The sequence below is a fragment of the Electrophorus electricus genome, chromosome 21 (assembly GCF_013358815.1).
Source record: "Electrophorus electricus isolate fEleEle1 chromosome 21, fEleEle1.pri, whole genome shotgun sequence".
Taxonomy (NCBI): Eukaryota; Metazoa; Chordata; class Actinopteri; order Gymnotiformes; family Gymnotidae; genus Electrophorus; species Electrophorus electricus.
The window spans coordinates 1,957,741-1,976,210 of record NC_049555.1 but is presented as its reverse complement, the minus strand read 5'-3'; the positions used below and the strand labels follow the sequence as shown (position 1 = coordinate 1,976,210).

The 18,470-nt window shown below is 39.6% G+C and overlaps 1 protein-coding gene across 7 annotated transcripts in view; it reads left to right on the top strand.

Moving 5' to 3' along the window:
• map4k3a (mitogen-activated protein kinase kinase kinase kinase 3a) overlaps positions 1-18,470 on the top strand; it is an 82,493-nt gene that overhangs the window by 28,849 nt on the left and 35,174 nt on the right. For 4 of the 7 annotated variants that reach the window (XM_035520772.1, XM_035520770.1, XM_035520769.1 and 1 more), the window contains exons 4-13: positions 165-229; positions 4,811-4,866; positions 5,104-5,151; positions 5,502-5,544; positions 6,484-6,556; positions 6,883-7,014; positions 7,098-7,160; positions 12,891-12,972; positions 13,234-13,350; positions 16,112-16,189. In XM_035520772.1, coding sequence (XP_035376665.1) covers positions 165-229; positions 4,811-4,866; positions 5,104-5,151; positions 5,502-5,544; positions 6,484-6,556; positions 6,883-7,014; positions 7,098-7,160; positions 12,891-12,972; positions 13,234-13,350; positions 16,112-16,189 — 757 coding nt within the window. The remainder of the gene's footprint in view (positions 1-164; positions 230-4,810; positions 4,867-5,103; positions 5,152-5,501; positions 5,545-6,483; positions 6,557-6,882; positions 7,015-7,097; positions 7,161-12,890; positions 12,973-13,233; positions 13,351-16,111; positions 16,190-18,470) is intronic. The other 3 variants (XM_035520774.1, XM_035520773.1, XM_035520771.1) reach the window with 1 other exon arrangement.

Sequence of the window (18,470 nt, the reverse complement as noted above, 5' to 3'; positions counted from 1 at the left end):
ACAGAGCTTGTAAGTGTAAAGAGCTTGTATACATGACAAAAAGGGATGGTCAGGAAAACAAATGACATGTGTTCTGATGGAGTTTGGTCAGAGGTCTCCTCATTATTGTCTTTAGTCCTACAGCCCTGTGTTGACAGAACCTGTATTTGTCTTGCTCTTTTTAGGAGGGACAAGCTGTGGATTTGCATGGAGTACTGTGGAGGGGGTTCACTGCAAGACATATATCATGGTAAGATTAATAAACCAGTTTACCTCTTCTATACACCAATAAATTGGACACTTTCTAGAGGGAAAAAAAACCCCCCGGATATGTGTCTGCTCTGCATCTACTTACACATCCCGCACGTTGCTTGGAGACGGTTGGCTTCGTTTGCAGTGAGATCATTAGAGCTGCTTTTCCCAGCAGCTGTTTGCCACACTGTTCTCGCCCTTCTGTTGTGAGCCCTGCTACTGAGGGTTAATGGGTTAGTATTAATGTGTTAGCGTAGCACCAGCACCCACCTCCCACATTATCAGCAAAGCCTCCTATCAACCCACTGCAGCAGCAATACTCTGTTGCGGGGTCACCGACATTATTAGCACATGTATGCTGGCAAAGAGGTGGAGCGAGACAGGAGAGATGAAGGTGAGTGTGAAAATGAGACAGAGGGGGAGTGCAACGTTGATGAGTTGTAATAAGAAGAGTGGAATGAGAGTGAGAACACAGCCATTTAAAGGAGAAAAAAATGCTCTCTAGAGAGAAAGAGGGAGAGAGATCAAAACGGCGTGTTCCGTTCCTTTATCTATTAAAACTTGTAATCAGCTAAACCTTTATCTATTATAACTGTAATTGCTTGGTGCATGGCGAGCTGTCTTTGTGCATGCTGAAGCACAAGTCCAGCTGAAGCACATCAAATTTTTTTTTAAAAAGTCAATATTTTTGTTGTTCAGCTGCAGGTCAATGGGTGGTTCATCTTGACGGTTGGTTCTCTAATTGGTTTTCTGGGAAAAGGGCAGTAAATTCAGATGGAAAAACTAGCCATCAACGAGTTCTGGCCATCAGCGAGTTCTAATGCAGTTCTCTGCAAAGTTTTGCTAACAAATAGTAAAATAATAACTGCATTTAATTTCATGGAGGTTGTCTTCACACGGGCCCAAGTACAGAACAAAGACTGATAGTTATTCACTAATAACATATGTTGAGGCATTTGCCCCTTGGTTTGAGGGTGGAGCTGTGGAAGCCTCAGAACACACAACTTGCGTGCCATCTACAGTAGGTGAAAAGTTGCTGGGATTCATTCTTGTTTCCAGTTCACCAGTCCATCACAGATCATTGTCCTTTTAAATTCGGAGGTTGCAGACCTAAACATTCAAGACTGGGCCGATCGTATGTTAAATGACATTAAAATGTAGAAAAGAAATAAACAACGCGTAGCAGTAAACCATAAGGTCAAGTGCACTGCTGTGCTCTAGTGGCTGCTGTGGCACACTTCTAGTACTACGATAGACGTACGAGCTTGAATACCTGATGCCAAAAGTTACAAAACAAAGAAGGAAAGGGTCTGTTGCAAGGTCACAGCAACAGCCCCTGGAGAGGAAACACCTCAAATAGTTTGTGATGATGATGATGATGATGATGATCATCATCATCATGTTTGTGAGTCAGTTCTAGAGGATGGTGCACGGGTGTACCTGAAGGACATTAGTCAGGCACTTGCGGTGATGACCCAGCCAATAAGGATGAAAGCGAAGGCCTCCATGTTTATGGTGTTCTGTGTGTCGGCGGGTCTTTTGACTATGGTGCTCCGTACAGTGGATTAAAGCCCAGACTTGTCCAGACTGAACTGGTCTCTTTTGGTCACTTCAAGCAGAAATTGCTTTTGGAGGATGAGCTTTGAAAACAGACTGGACTGGATATTTCTTGGTCCTGTGAATGGCTAGTAATGCTAAGGTTGGAAGCTTTAGAATTGAGGCACTTCCCCATGGAAAGCACAGCTTGCCTGACTGTATAAAATGTATCAGGCAGATGAGGCAGATTTCTGATCAGGTCTCACACATTGACATTTAGATCGTCATCAGTAAGAACGTAATGTAGATGTTCTGAGTATTATCATTCCGAACAAGGTCTCCCAAGATTTGCAGAAGTGCGGAACAACAAACAGGAAGAATGGACAGGGGCTGCTCTGCAACTGGTGAGGGTGTGTCCTCACCTGAACGTTCCTTTCCCCACCCAACAAATTGGATCAGGATGGTTGTGGGGAAGATTCCTGGCCTTGACTGCTGGACCATCATCGTCCACGTGGGGGACTTTCTCACAGTCCTTGATTGGCACCTTGGTGCAAGAATCATTAAAAATGGACATTCTTGCAATTGCATCTTTGAGAAGTTGAAATTCTGGTCTCAACTTGGCTGGCAGTGGCACATGACATGGGCCAAGCATGTATGACTTTGTCATGACGCTCCTGTCGCTAGCCACTCTGACTCGTTATTCCATCTGCACTCTAACTGATCGATTATGATTACAAAATTAGTAGTGGTTGTCATGATCCTTCTGGTGAGTGTGGGAATGGGGTTGCCCCCCCCTTTGACTGGTCTTGACCATCATTTCACCATGAAAGGAGACTGGAAAATTTGCAAGGGACATAACTCTTTAGGGGGTTCCCCTTTGACTTAATAATACTCAGGATGGTGATAACAGGCAGTAGCTTGTTACTACTGGCTGCAAAGGATGGAGGGATTTGTCGGGTTGACTCTGGGAAGAGTCTGGGAAGACTGAGGTCGGATCTGGGGGAAGCAATGTCCTACCTTCTTCTCGGGCTTCAGAAGTTGCACCCTGTTGACAAGACAACCTACTGGCTGCTTCCACCACAGACCTCGCCTCTGGGTCTGACTTGCCTTCTGAGTCATCATCTTACTGCCTCTGTTGTGAGTGAGTCACATTTATTGTTCAGTACAGGTTTTCATGGGGTAAAGCAGAAAAAATAGAATCATGGCATCTTGGATGTTGACCTCAGAAAAAATAAGCAAAAGAAGAAAGCAAGACAAGCCAATTGGCAGGAAAGAAAAACGAAAGAAAAATATAATTTCATTATTTAATAAATACAAGTTTCATTATCAGTAAACGCTAATTTTAGATGACCTCTGAAGGAGCTACAAAAACATTCATTTCTATGATTTGTAGTGGTGCTAAATTTCATTCATGTGGTCTTAACAAAACAATTCTGAATAACTGAAGGTACATGTCTAGCTGAAAAGCATACACACACCCTAAAAGAGTAACTGGAAGACAGACACTACTTTAATTAGTAGAACAACTAAAATTCTGTTCCTAGTTGAGTCTCCTAATATTGAGCTTGTTCAATTCTAGTTGACTGTCTCATATCAAAGCAGCCATATCCAATGGAAGCTCCCAACATCAGCACTTATAAGCTAATATTTGTGCATATCTGCCTGTCAATGCCACAGTGGTTAAGGTGCTTGACTACCAAGTTGCCACTTTTAGGCTCCTGAGCGAGGCCCTTAACCCTTGATTGCTCCAGTTGTACTCAGTCATAATTGTAAGTTGCTTTGGATAAAAGCATCAGCTAAATGTAAATCAAAAGAAGGTCCAGAAGGACCTTGGCCAGTATGTAATAAATGGAACCTCAGATAGCTTATTATAATGAATGTTAAATAAATGTTTTGCTTCATGAGCTTGTGGATTTAAGACCTTGCATACTGTGCATTGATGCAACTAATGCACATGAAGGAGATTTTGTATACACGTTATCTATTAGAGGTATTCTTGAAGAATTATTTGATACCAAACTGGCGGGAATTTAAACATTACTTTTTATCGTGCAAGGTGAACCCTTCTAAGAGTTTACTGTCACTGTCTAAAATTTAGATTTAGAACCCTGATGCAATTTAGAACCCTGATGCCATTATAAATATGATGAAACTGAAATGCAGTCTATTGTAAACTAACACATACAAGGCTGAGGTTCTGAGACTAAAACTATAATGTAGTCTGACACATTACTGCAAAACCATCATTGTAGTTATTGGACATTGAACAACTAATGTAAATTAATGGAAAATTAAAACTGAAGTTGTCTAAACATTTTTATTCTGTAACATCTTTAATATGCTGACGGATTTGACACAAGCAGTATTGATCCGCATATCCGTTTCAGTATCAACACCACGAGGTTGCTGAAGCATCCAACAACAAGGCCAGCTGTTCAGTCGGGAGTGTTTCATTCCAGAGACTTTATGGAAATTAGTTGTATTGTAGGAGTACATTAGAGTTGTAAACTTGGTGTTCATAACGTGAAGAACCTTTTGCTTCATACGTTTGTAACAATGTTTTGTGGAAGAATCATATTCTTAAGCAGTTGGTCACTACGTGCTTTCCTTGAGGTTATTCATCTTCCTGAGTTTGAAGTTCACAGTTAAAAATTATGCTCAACATTGTTTCAACATGTACTGAGTTTTTCCTCCCTTGGATGTACATGCAGCAGGTACATATGTACAGTATGCTGAACACCTGGTGACTGGCTTTAATAATTGATTATAAGCTGCCCTGTATCCTTTTTAATATGCCCATTTTCATCCAAATCCACGAGCTTGTGGCCCGACAACGTGATTTGAAAGCTCACATTTAGGAATTGTGAATGGGCTGCTTTTCATCCTTTTTAGTTGCGTCATATTTGTGAACACATCTTGCCACGGTGAAGGTGGGTGCATTTGGCTGCACTTCATTTTAAAGCATTGAGCTAAACTCCAGTGGCCTGATTAGGAAAGTGTCATAAGTCTGTCTAATTCACATGAACATATGTTCTCTCTGTAGTTACTGGACCACTGACGGAATCGCAGATAGCTTATGTGTCACGAGAAACCCTTCAGGTGAGTGTTTCGCCCAGACCTCGACCATTAGAAGTTAAAGTGAAGCTGACAATCCTGCTGCATGGCCTATGAGCACACACACACACACACACACACACACACACACACACACACACACACACACACACCATGTCCTGTATCCTTTCCTGACAAGTATAATTAAATGATAGAATTTAAATTGTTTTATGTTTTAAAATAACAGTTACACTTCTGAAGGCCTTTTTGTAAATGTTTCAGGGTTTGTACTACCTTCACAGTAAAGGAAAGATGCATCGAGACATAAAGGTAAAGTCCAGTGTAGCTCTGCATTTTGTTTTGGGATAATCACTGCCACCATCTTCTGACTGATATCAAACCCAGAGTTTAGCATTCACACTGTCCCAAAATGTTTGTGTCTTGAGCTTATTTTGAAAATGACTCCTTTAACTAACTTAACTAACTCTCACTCATTAAGCACATTTGGATATCAAGTCATAGTTGAACAGGAACATTTATAATAATCAAATTAAAAATTAAAAGATTAAAAAAGCAGTTTGTTGTAAATATCCATATTACCTAAGTAACTGTACAGCCTGCAAACTCTAGTAATGATGTTCAGTATTGCTACTAATTTTATAATTTTTTAATACAAACAGGGAGCCAACATTTTGTTGACAGATAATGGTTACGTCAAACTCGGTAAGAAAACAAGCTATTTTCACACATGATGTGCTGATGTTTGTTTTGTCTTGCATAGTGTTGCGATAAATATGCTGTAGTTTAACAATAAGATTGTTGAATGAGTCTTAATTTTGCTATTTGCTAATCATGCATGACATCTGCTTTATTGTGCAAGTCTGTAGTTCTTCCTGGCTTGAAGACAGATGCACATTTTGATTAGTAATTGTTACAGTTCACAAACGGGGCATTTTATTGGACTGTCAAGGTTGTTTCCACTTACTGAGAAGGCTGATGTTTAATGGCCAAGTGGGGATGTTTAAGGGGTGAAATGCAGTATATACTGGCTTGCCATGTGAAAACTGCAAACCACAATCAGTAGCCTGATAAATATATCCAAGCTGAAATCTCTTTAGAGTAAATCAAGTTACCTAGTGCTTGCTATTTACTATAGGAAAAACATTACCAACAAAACATCTTTTGTTATTGCTGTGTTGCTCAGAGGGGATGTTATACTACATTGCTCTTGTAGCCCAAATAGTGGAGCAAAGTTCTAGCAACGCTTTCAGAGTACTGAAGGGTTCAATTCTCTAAGTCTCTGGATATTTATGAATATACATATAGACACTAAGGCCGACGATGAGTCTTGCTGAGTGGGAGCTGGTGTGGAATGTTGAACAGTGGTGAAAGACTGTAGCTTGTGGTGGTCTTTGAATTGTTGCTTCAAACTGCTGATTCTGCTGACTGGATATTGTGGTTACATAGGACTTAAATAAAATGTTTCAATGCAAATTACTTCCTGTTCTATGTTATGCCAGCCAATGTCAGCATCAGTGAGACATTTATGTGACTGATCCAAAATTCTTATTATGCTGACTTAGAGGGAGGAGCACATATTCAAATACTTAGATACTTAGATGTTATGATATCCGTCTTATTTTTAATTTTTTTTATAAACAGCGGACTTTGGCGTTTCGGCCCAGATCACAGCAACTCTAGCCAAGAGGAAATCATTCATTGGGACGCCTTACTGGTAATCCATCTTACCCTCAGACCTGTGGTATTTGGTGAAAGATTGTACACCGTCTAGTATTTAGTTAACACATTTAGTTTTTGATAGTGTGTGTAAAAATTGTAGTCCCAATACTTTTAGTACAGTCCAAATCTACTTGCAAAAAGGTTCAACTAAGCAAATAATAAACATAACAAATGATCTTAAATTGTTATTCTACCAGTAATGCACAAACTCAGTATGTTCAGAATATTCATTTAGTATATTCACTATTTGATATTCTGTACATACAGAAGGATCAAAGTTGACAGTAATAGTGAGATTGACGGTCACTGTGTTCTTGTCAGGATGGCACCAGAAGTGGCAGCTGTGGAACGGAAAGGAGGCTACAACCACCTGTGTGATATCTGGGCTGTGGGCATCACTGCCATTGAGTTGGCGGAGCTCCAGCCTCCTATGTTCGAGCTGCACCCCATGAGGTTAGAATCCTAGCCCCCCCCCCTTATTTTTTCAATGTTACTCATATTTTGGTTGTAGCTAAATGGAAAGTTTCTCTTTCCAGGGCCCTGTTTTTGATGACAAAAAGCAACTTCCAGCCCCCTAAACTAAAAGACAAAGTAAAATGGTGAGAGATTTTATGGTACATCCAGTCAATATTACAGATTTCGTCAAGAAAATGATTAATGTATTAAACCCTTGAAATCCTGCTGTCCAGTGGTCTAACATACAGATTCTACCTTTGTTCTGTTTTAGCTCCTAATCCCATTCCTTTGCCTTGAGTAGTTTTGTGTGTTGAAGGTTTCAATAGGCTTGACTGTTCTGTTGAAACGTGTTGTGTGTTGTAGTTGGGCCTTTCCCTGTTGTGGACTTGTGTGATAGGATTGAAGGGATGCCATGTGTGCTCATCACATCACGAAGAAAAGTTGTAAAGCAAAATAGAACTGATCATCGTATTTACTTTTTCACATATGAATTTCGGATAGTGTTCAGAGAATCAGGTCTGCATATTATCCAGAGTTGCTCTTTCACTCGCAGTACATCTGTGGTGTCGATCATTGTCTTTTTTACTGACTAGTGTAAGTGTCTTTGGATTCTTGAAAAGTGCTACATAAATACAACGTTTTATTATCATTAGTAATAGTAGTAGTACACGACAGGAGAATATCTGTGTCATGTTCAGACCTGCATAGATTGTGCAGGATGCGTGACATGATGCAAAAAGGAGAGAGTGGAAATCGCAGTGTTTCGTTTAGAACACAGTAAAGCTGGTGGAGAAGGATACAGACTCGTATCTGCATTATAAATGAAATAGTGAAATTTCTTTGCAGAAAAGAAGTTTGTGAAGCTTATCATCTCTCCAGTTAGACATTTGTATTTTGGATATTTGTGTTTCTTCCAGTTTCAAGTCATTCTCATAATGGGAATGTTATCAGCACCCACTTGCTTGCTCCAGACAGTGACCTGCTTTATTCACACATGGGTTCAATCGGACATGACATGGCCTTTGTACTAGAGAGCTAGTAGGATAAAGTTCTTGTAATGTGCAGTTCTACTGATCTAGACATTTGCATTCTCACATACGGCTTCTCTGAGGAATGTCTAGAAAAGATCAGGGTTGTCCTACATGTCTGAAGCGGCTTTAGTTAGCAACTGCCAGAATTTGACGACTGCAATCTTTACAAAAGCTGAACAAATGATATTGCAATGTGAACTCAAGATGAAGATGGGAATTACTGCTGAACTCAAGATGAAGATACTCATTACTAATGAACTCAAGATAAAGATACTCATTACTGCTAACCTCAGGATAAAGGTGGAATATTCAGAGGAGGATTTCAACAAGTATTGTATAGTCACACTACTACAATCACTTTGTTCCATTTTTCTGTGGTCAGCTAATTGGCTTTGAGTCACAGGAAAATACAAAACAAACCTTTCAGATGAACTGTTAGCGTTTTAAGATTCTGTCAAAACTACATGGGTAGATGTGAAAGACAGACAATTGGCTTTGAGTGCATGCCCAGACCTGTACTTTGCATTATTAAATTAGCATTGAGAGAAGACATCCAAGACAACAGTGATAATTTCATATGGAGAAACTTTCATGGCTGAATGTCTGGGAGAAGCTGGTGTTGATACTGCCTAAATACACTCAGTGTATGAAGATTATAAGAACATTATGGGTGAAGACATTACAGAAAAACAGTGCTGGTCATGACACAACTCATGACACGATCAATGCAAAGTCTTCACAGTTTGAGCTCACTTAAACTCAGAAAGTTAAAAGATTTGCCCAGTACTTCAGGAACTAAAGATGTCGATTTCCCCCCCCCCCGTTATAAAGAAAACAGCTGACAGCTGTGATACTTGTCAACTATATTAAAGTTTAAACCGAAGCCTTTAGTTGGTTTGCCCACTCCTTTGAGTACAATGAAGCAGTGCATGTAGATTTGTATGAACCTGAACAAGGTATATCCACATTTTTAACAACTTCCACATATTTGATGTTTCAGTAATAGTAGAAATGTAAAAAAAAAAAAATTAGGAAATAGTGAGTGTGATGTATTTCTTTTATTACTGGGTATAAAGTGTACGTGTCTCCCGTCATTTTCAGAGACATGAAGAGGCAATTCATAGAACCTTTGGAAATAATATCAGCAGCTGTAAACAGTTCTGAGACTAATGGACTTCGGGAATGAGACAGTCAACTGCTTATGGAAATAATATTTGTTTAAAAAAGTCCTGACCTAGGTACTGATGAATACAGTGAACATGCCTACAGCCTATAACACATTGTGTTTCCTCAAAACCCCAACCTTCCCTCTATTTGTTGATGGGCCACCTGCTCTGTAGGGCACTACAAAGTGTGCGTGGGTGGCAGACCATATTTCAGCACTGCATGCATCCAGGAAGGCATTCACTGAAGTGGGGAGTTCAGAGAGAATTCAACGAGTAGTGCATAAACAACTTCATCTTGGAGATGATGAGAATGAGACGGGCGACAAAGTGTATTAAGGCCAGGCAGACTGTATATAACAGAAGGACCCTGCAGAAGTGATTGGTCAGGATGCAGTCATGGGACTCTTTAGACATGGAGGCACGTGCATCATTTCAGGTGATGTAAAGTGAATACATAAGTTGACCAACGTGTAAAAAGAATGACCTTGAAAATGAAAGGCACTTACTTGATATGGCACCACACAACATGGACAGTGTTGATGGAAAGGAAATTATCTACAGTGACACTTAAGAGACTGTAGTTGAGAAGCCAGCTCAGCTTCTAAAACAGGAGCCGTCACAAGTGCTAAAGCAAGATGGATGTTTCAGTCTTAAAATAGGACAAACCACATTTAGGATCAGCAGACAAAGCAACTGGAAGAAACAAAAGTTGCTACTAGTGTTGCTACCTCAGTCATTCGACATGTATGCAGACTAGTGTCAACAAGTTCGAGAAGTTACAGGGAGCTTTCACTCCCGTGTTTGCCTTTGCGGCATAGTCTACTTCACTAGGGGACCATGTTATGCAGACTTGGCACAGTAACACTATCCACCTTGCTCAAAGCTAACAGTTGCAGCCATGCTAATCACAAACACCTACCAAAGTGTTGAACATGCCCATCAAATACTCTGCCCCAACACTGATAAGAGTGTTGACTTAAAGTGCTAACTTCATATGAGCCCAAAACACTATTCATCAGGGACTAAACAGTAAAAATGTAATGGGCAGTTTCCTTAAAACATTTAGTCTGTGTTACTGTCTGCCATATTATACATAGTGTCAGTTTTCATCAGATTTATGGCATTCCCTACGATTTCTATTCACGGAGGACCTCATTTAACTCTTAAACCCAGCAATATTTCAAAATCTCATTAAAAAAATTAAAAAAAACCTTGTAACCCTGAAAACTGCTATAGTTAATGTAAAGTCATTCATGAATAAGTCTTTTGTTGGACAGCTGATTGAATCATGAACTAGATTTTCTTATCAGAAACCTGACTTATTAATAATGATGTTTACACACTCATTAAAGCAACCCCCTTATACAGTTTTTTTCAGTGGTCATAAAGTTAGTAAGGCTGGTGCCTGTCTGTTTCACAGCACATTGCACTGCATAGCATTGATTTTCTTTTTACTCAACTTCTCACCATTTGAGTATCTTGCCATGAATCTCAAGTCTAAACAGTCAGCTCTAACGTTTGTTATATATCATCCTTCCAGACAACATCCAGATTTCCTTGAAGAATTTGGTGAGCTGGTGACTTACTTATTAGGGACTTTAAAATTCACCTTTGCAAATCAATAGATTACAGTTTTCTAAACCCCTTTGATCTTACACAGCATCTTGCCGGCACTGCACACAAACTTGACTACACCTTAGGTCTGATTATATCACAGGCTTTACATATCAACATATCTAATATTTTACTTGTTGGAATCTCGGATCATTCCTATGTAGACTTGGTGACGGACCTATTTACTTTTGTTCAGCCTCCCACTGACGACTCCTCGGACAGTTTATTTGAACGTTGCATTTTTAAGTAGCACCACTAACACCCGAGTCTCTATCTACACGTTTTTAATGCACTGTAGACAAAGTCAACCAAAATTGTAAAATGTAAAAGTGAAGACCTCTTTTTCAAGCCTCATTGATGTCATAAAAACAAGAACATTTAATAGGCTGGATAATCTCATACCCCATGTCCCATCACAACTTTCAAATTAAAAATGTGATGAGTTTTCTGACTTTTATTATTAGTAAAACACGTTCGGTTAGTGACAGCATTGCAAATTATCACTTGGCCATAAATCTCAGTCCACAGTGAGGCAAGAAGCACTTATTAAAATGTTTTTCCTTCTCAACACTACTAGTCATCTTAATCCTCTACCTACCAATTTTTTCAAAAAGGTGTTTGACTTGAACCATATAAATAATGTTTGCAAAGATGTTTTCTGTAACTTCAAAAATATATCCAAAGTCCCTGACATTCTCCCAACAACTGCGATTGGATTAAAAGTTATGCATGCTTAGGTGTCAATTTGCATACTACTTCATGCAAAGTACTGCATAGTACTACTGTACTGCTCTTCTTTTTGACCTACCAAATAAATCCAGCTCAAGCTTGAATGTAAAATTCTGCAGTGACCATTTTTACATGCACAAGAACAAAGCAGCATATTTAACCTATTCTCACATTGCTGCCCTGGCTACCCACGTCTTTCAAAATTGATTTTAAGATGCTCTTAATGGCCTTCTAATACTGTCATGGACTCACCCTACTGGACCACAGTGAATTGATTATTAGGTGTGTTGACGATAGAGCACTCAGATGTACCAACAGTAAGGCTCTAGCCATAGCTGCTACCTGACTGAAGAGTAGCGAGGCAGCCAGGCTTACCCTAAGCCATACCTTAAGCTTTGGAATGCTTCTTTTGATTAGTGTATAATTAACCTGTGACTTTTGAACTTGATTTTTGCAGATATATTTTATTAGTTTTTATATTTTGCTTTATCTCTTTTTAACCCAATTTATTTCATTTAAAGCACTTTGTAAACTTGCTTGCTTTAAAAAGTGCTATATAAATAAAGCTTGATTTAATTATTACAGTAATTAAGGAGGTACCTTAAATCTACAAAATAAGACTTCAGTAGTTGGAGAAGTAGTAGTAGTATCTTATAGAAAATCTGAGATATTGGACTTCAGGACAGTTATACACCCTCTTTTGGCATTCAGAAAGGCTCCAAAGAGTTGCTAATGGCGTACTCGGAGGAGAACCTCCGTCTAATTGCACTATCGGTGGATCTTTCTGAATACAGCAGAAGTAGCACAATAAGACCATGCAGTAAATAACTGGAGTCATGTAGAGCCACTGCTTGGTTGATGCCATTAGATTAATCCAGTCATTTGCAAGGAGAAGGTAGCTGACTGTCTCGCATGAGCATAAACTAATTAATATGGGATCATAAGAATGTTACGATAGTAAATGTTAAAAGTAATTATATTGCACTGGACGTTTAAGGTAATTGCTTTCATTTTTATTTTTTAAAGTGCAGAAATGCCTGAGCATATAGTGGGGGTGTTCCCGTTACTATTTGTGGCAATGAATGCTGGCAGAGTGGATTGGAGAAGGAATGCCTTATTGGTTAGATTTGTTCAAAGTTAGAACTTGAATTTGTTTAAGCAGAAGAGAGCAGTCATTTACAGAGAGCCAATACTGTTGTGTAGCCTAGACTGTTCTGTCAATTTCTGTTTTGGTAGTTGATCTGGCTGAGACTGCTACATGGATGAGGTTCAGCATATTGTTACTTGAGGAAGGATGAATGTTCTATTAATCTTTAGCCTCTGTGTTTTTAAGGACCAACAACTTCCATAATTTTGTTAAACTGTCGTTGACAAAGAACCCAAAGAAAAGGCCTTCAGCTGACAAGTTATTGCAGGTAACTAAAACCATGGGGGGGCGCATATTTACATTAAATATAATTATGAAGTTACAACCCAAACGTTATCTTTTGCCCTCTCTCTAACCATTACTAGCCTAACCTGTCTGATGTCCAGTTACCACAGGTCTTCAATCAAACCAAGCATGACCAATCTAGCCTTTTAGGGATAACCTTTCTCTAATTCTTATGCAGCATGTCAGTTTGTGTGTGACGTTCCTCGTTGCATTGCATGTCATGTTATGTGTCTTGTGTCCATAGCACCCATTTGTGTCACAGCCTCTTAGCCGTACACTGGCCATCGAACTGCTGGATAAGGCCAGTAACCCTGACCAGACGCTGTATACAGACTTTGATGATGATGATCCTGAATCAGAGGTGAGGCCCAGTGCTGTGTCATTTGCTCTTGGGGGACTCAAACACTTAATAGAGCTCCTTTTAGACCCTTTCACCCTAACCAGTCATAAGTGGTTAAAACATTAGTCACTTTGTTAAATCCTTTAGAGTCCTTGGCTACTATAGTTGTAGTCAGTAGGTTATGAGTGTGAGTGTGTGCAAATATGAGCGTGCTTGTGTGTATGTGGCAGGCATAGCAACTTGAATCAGCGACTTGAACTCGAGTTGCTCTTCTAACGTATTTTGAAAGACTTGTGATGACTCAGACGTTTGCTTACCTGACTCTTTAGGAATTTAATGGGGGGGGGGGCAAGAATTATATACAACATTATATAATTATACATTATACAACATTATATATCATTTCAACCAATCGTCTGATCTCATGTGAGCATCTTGCCTGTTAGTTCTCAGATGATCACCTTAAATTCAGCACACAATGAGCTTTTAATCATCACCTTCAGGTAGAAAACCTTTTACTCAGAATGACACTCAAAATGCTACATGCAGCATGAAAATATAGTTATGTGCAAAATAATAGCAGTCTAACATCACTAATGAATTTAATTACTGATTTTGGCAGAAAAGATAATACAACATGGGGGAAAAAAATTCATGACTAGGTGTAGCCGAGTAATGGCCAACCAACAGAATCAACAGTCATGACGTGCACGCTGCTAATTGAGTGTAATTGACTCATTTAATGAAAGGGGCGTGTTCAAATTAATAGCAGTGTGGAGTTCAATTAGTGAGGTCACTCATTCTATGAAGAAACAGTTCTCAATTATGGCCCTTATTTAAAGAAGGAGGGCAGTAAATGTTGTATTTGCTGGTTTTAGTTCTTGCTCAGTGAGTAAAATGGGTTGTTCCAGACATTGTACCAAAGGAGAAAGAACTTTGATCAAGAAGTTGATTGGAGAGGGGAAAACATATAAAGAAATAATTGGCTGCTCAGCTACAGTGATCTCAAATGCTTTAAAATGGCAAACAATACCCAAAACACGTGGTAATAAAATAAATACTACCATCCGCATGGATCATAGAATAACAAGAATGGTGAAGAAGCATCCAACGATCAGCTCCAGGGAAATCAAAGAAGATCTTCAATTACCTGTACTGCAACAATCAGAAAATGTTTACGTGAAGCCAAACTATTTGCAAGAAACCCTCGTAAAGTACTATTGCTGAAAAAAGACGTGTTGAAAAGGTTAGAGTTTGCCAAAGACTGGCCTAAAGAGAAGTGGCGCAACATTCTATGGACAGATCAGAGCAAGATTGTTCTTATTGGGTCTAAATGCCACAGACGACCTAGAAACACTGAATTCAAGCCACAGTACGCTGTGAAGACTGTAAAACATGGAGGTGCAAGCATAATGATTTGCGGATGTTTCTCATACTTTGCATTCAGACCCATTTATCGCATACCAGGCACCATGGACCAGTTTGAATATATCAAAATATGGGAAGAGGTCATGTTGCCTTATGCAGAAGAAGAAATGCCCTTGAAATGGGTGTTTCAGCAGGACAACAACCCCAAACACACCAGCAAGTGGGCAACATCTTGGTTCCAGACCAACAAGATTGATGTTATGAAGTGGCCAGCCCAATCCTCAGACCTCAAGCCGATTGAGAATTTGTGGAGTGACATCAAAAATGTTTTTGATGCAAAACCCAAGAATGCAGAAGAACTGTGGAATGTAGTCCAGTCATCTTGGGCTGGAATATCTGTTCGCAGGTGTCAGATGTTAGTTGACTCCATGCCACACAGATGTAAAGCAGTTATCAGAAATAAAGATTATACGACTAAATGTTAGTTCAGTGATCAACAGAAAAGCTAAATCTGTAAACAACTTTCAGTTTATACTGTAAATATTCGAGTTTGTAAATGAAAATGAAGACACTGATTCTTTGAACAGCCCATTATTCTTTTTTCTTCATTTTCAGTTTAAAAATTGATATTTCGTTCATGTTTTCATTTGGAATTGAATGTGCAGTGCTCCCAGTGCCTTTGTGTATATGGAAATAAATGCTATTATAAGGATTGATCTTTTTCTCAGTTGTTTTAAACGCACTGCTATTATTTTGCACAGAACTCTAAAGGACACTGGCAAAATGATGATGATGACGATGATGATGATGAATTTTATGAAATATCTTAAAACACTGAAAGGTTGGTAAGGACAGCAAGCATGCTAGCTAGCTAGCTATACTGTAGTTGCGATAAAGAGTTTGCTAATCGGCTAGCTAGCTAGATGGATGGCTAATAAATACTTTAGTAAGCTCCATATCATTTTAAGTAGTTTCTGGCTTTTGTAGCTACATGTACCATTGTCCTACTGCCACTTTTTTGTTAACCTAGCTTACATCAATTTGTAGACTAGCATAAATTTAACATTAGATTTCAGGCACTGTTCCATATCTTTGTGAATGCGAATGCACATTAGCAACCTCATAAATAAATGAGACTATAAATAATGAGACTAAAACAACATTTTTCTAAAGTGGACACTCGACTCAGACTCCAGAGACATGGTTTGTTTGCTCCTTTGTCCTAACTAAGTGACATTGTCGTTCTTAGCATCTTAGCATTGTTTAATAGCTTGTATTAATAGTTAGAAATCCCTTTTAAATTATGTACTTCATTGTTTCTCATTTTACCCGTTTTACCATCCATCCATCCATCCATCCATTGATCCATCACTTCATATTTTCAGCCTTTCTTTTTCTGTTTTCTCCTGTGCAGTTTAAGTACAGGGGCTTGTTTTTGCCACTGTCTTCGCTGTCATGTAGAGGCCTTCGTTTTGCAGCAGCTCATAGAAAGGTACTAGGGCCGAAATGCGTGCCCAGGGCTAGTGTGTGCGTGTGAGCGCATGAACGTGTGCGCTTTGGGCGTGTGTTTGCATGTCAGATTTGAGGTCAAGGCCTTAACAATCAAACTGACAAGCCAGGCCCTGCAGTACAATTTATACATGATTAATTTAGCAGGAATGAAACATTAGAGGCTGAAAACAAGTTTTGAGGCTATGTAATAGATATGAAACATTATCTGCTAGTATTGCTGATAATAAAATAGGAATTATTCAGAAAGCAGATATACAGATTCTTGAAAAAATGCTTGCAAACTGTTTCAGGTAACATTTTAGCATCATAAATTATTTTATATAATAAAAAATACAAATTATGTCTTTCATAGGGCAATTTAAACTTTGTGTTTTTATTCGAAAATGAATGTTAAAACATACGGATAGTCATTGAACTGATTAAGGAGGATGAGAGCCCTCCTCCTGGTATGTGTCAAGACTCTGGCAGCAGCATTCTGAACACGTTAATTGGTAAGAGACCTCTTCGCTAAGCCAGATAAGAGAACACTGCAGTAGTCTGGCTGACACAAAAGCATATCTAAGCGTATGTATCTGTTTCCACTGTCAGCTGTGGAGAGAATGTCCCTGACATTAGATATATGACAGAGGCACTAGAGTGGTGGCTTGCACATTACTGATATGCCATCTGATGAAAGCCGATGTTATATTTTTATATTATACCAGCCAGGACAAGCACATATAGATCAAATATTAAATAATAGTGTGTGCATATGTACATGATTCCCTGTAAACGTGACTTGCACAAATTGCCTGGGCATGGTTTGATTTAATAGAAATGTATGACTGGAATGCAAGCAAAAAAATGCCCAGCAGAATGGATCAGTTTCTGCATGTATATATTTGAGTGCGGTTGTTGGAGTGTTAAGTTACCAGAATAGCAGTGTGTGTTTGTATTTGTGATTTGTAATCTTTATCTATTTATTTATGTATTTATTTATTTATTTATTTATATAATTCGATTTTTTTTTTTTTTTTTTTATTTCCTCTGTATGCCATTTCTGCTGTGGTGAGAGGTGATCTTAGAAACTCAAATTTCAAATCCCCAGAGCGTTTCATTTATCTGTTTCCTTAACACTGTACTTCACACCATGGGTGTCAATACCGACATTTATGCAGACTTCCAGCCCTAACGTGGAGCCAAGTAGCTCCGTCGCTGGACTAATCTTTTAAGTTCTGCTCTGAACAGCCCATTGGTGTGTTCATTGCTCTGATTCAGAAACAGAAATAATGCACCTGCGTTATACAGAATTCCTCCCTTGCGACATTAATAGGCAAGTTATATTTTAGCAGTAAAAATGTGTTTGGTTGTTGGTGTACATGTTGCCTTGCGATGCTCTGAAGTTCCACCACAGGATCCACAAAGTGCTGCATCGAGACAGACTTCATCTTTATAGGAATAAATAATTCAGGCAAATAATAGACAAAAATCAGTAATAGCTCAGTCAGCTATTGAAAATACAGACACACACACACACACACACACACACACAGTTGTATTTGAGCAGCAGTTGGGCTTGTGCATTTGAAGGTCATGCGTCTGTCTTGTACTTCTGTTTTCACTCACCGCCCCCTCCATGGATCCAGGCATGGACATGAAGGACAGCCGTCCCCCTACCCTTCCGCTGCCAATTCGTTCTCCAGCATGTTTTTAGTGCACTTAGCTGTGTGCCTGTGCCGTGCGCTTGTGCTCCTGCGCGCATGCAATTTGCTGATGGAAGGCGCTCAGTGATAAATACGCGTGTCACAAGAATCTTCCGGAAGTTAGCAGGAGTAGGTCAGACTGGGGGGGTGTAATGTGCTCAGCGGGTGATCGTGGATGTCATGGGGCAGGGCTTTCCTGCCATACGAGCTCTGGGTCAGCAGAGAGGGCTTCTTGGTGTCTGTTTTTCCTCCCCCTGCCCCTGTGGGTGTAGCTTTGCTGCGGTGCTCAGGGCGGTGTGATGTGTAAGCACTTCGCCTGAACTCGGCTTCCATTTTCCTGCTGATGGCTGTACTTTCTCCTTTCTGCTCTTGTAATGCTGTACCCCTTAGTTACCAATACACCCCTTAGTTACCGATGCGGCCCCCCTAGGTACTGCTACACCCCTTAGTTACCGATGCGGCCCCCCTAGGTACTGCTACACCCCTTAGTTACCGATGCAGCCCCCTTAGGTACTGCTACACCCCTTAGTTACCGATGCAGCCCCCCTAGGTACTGCTACACCCCTTAGTTACAGATAT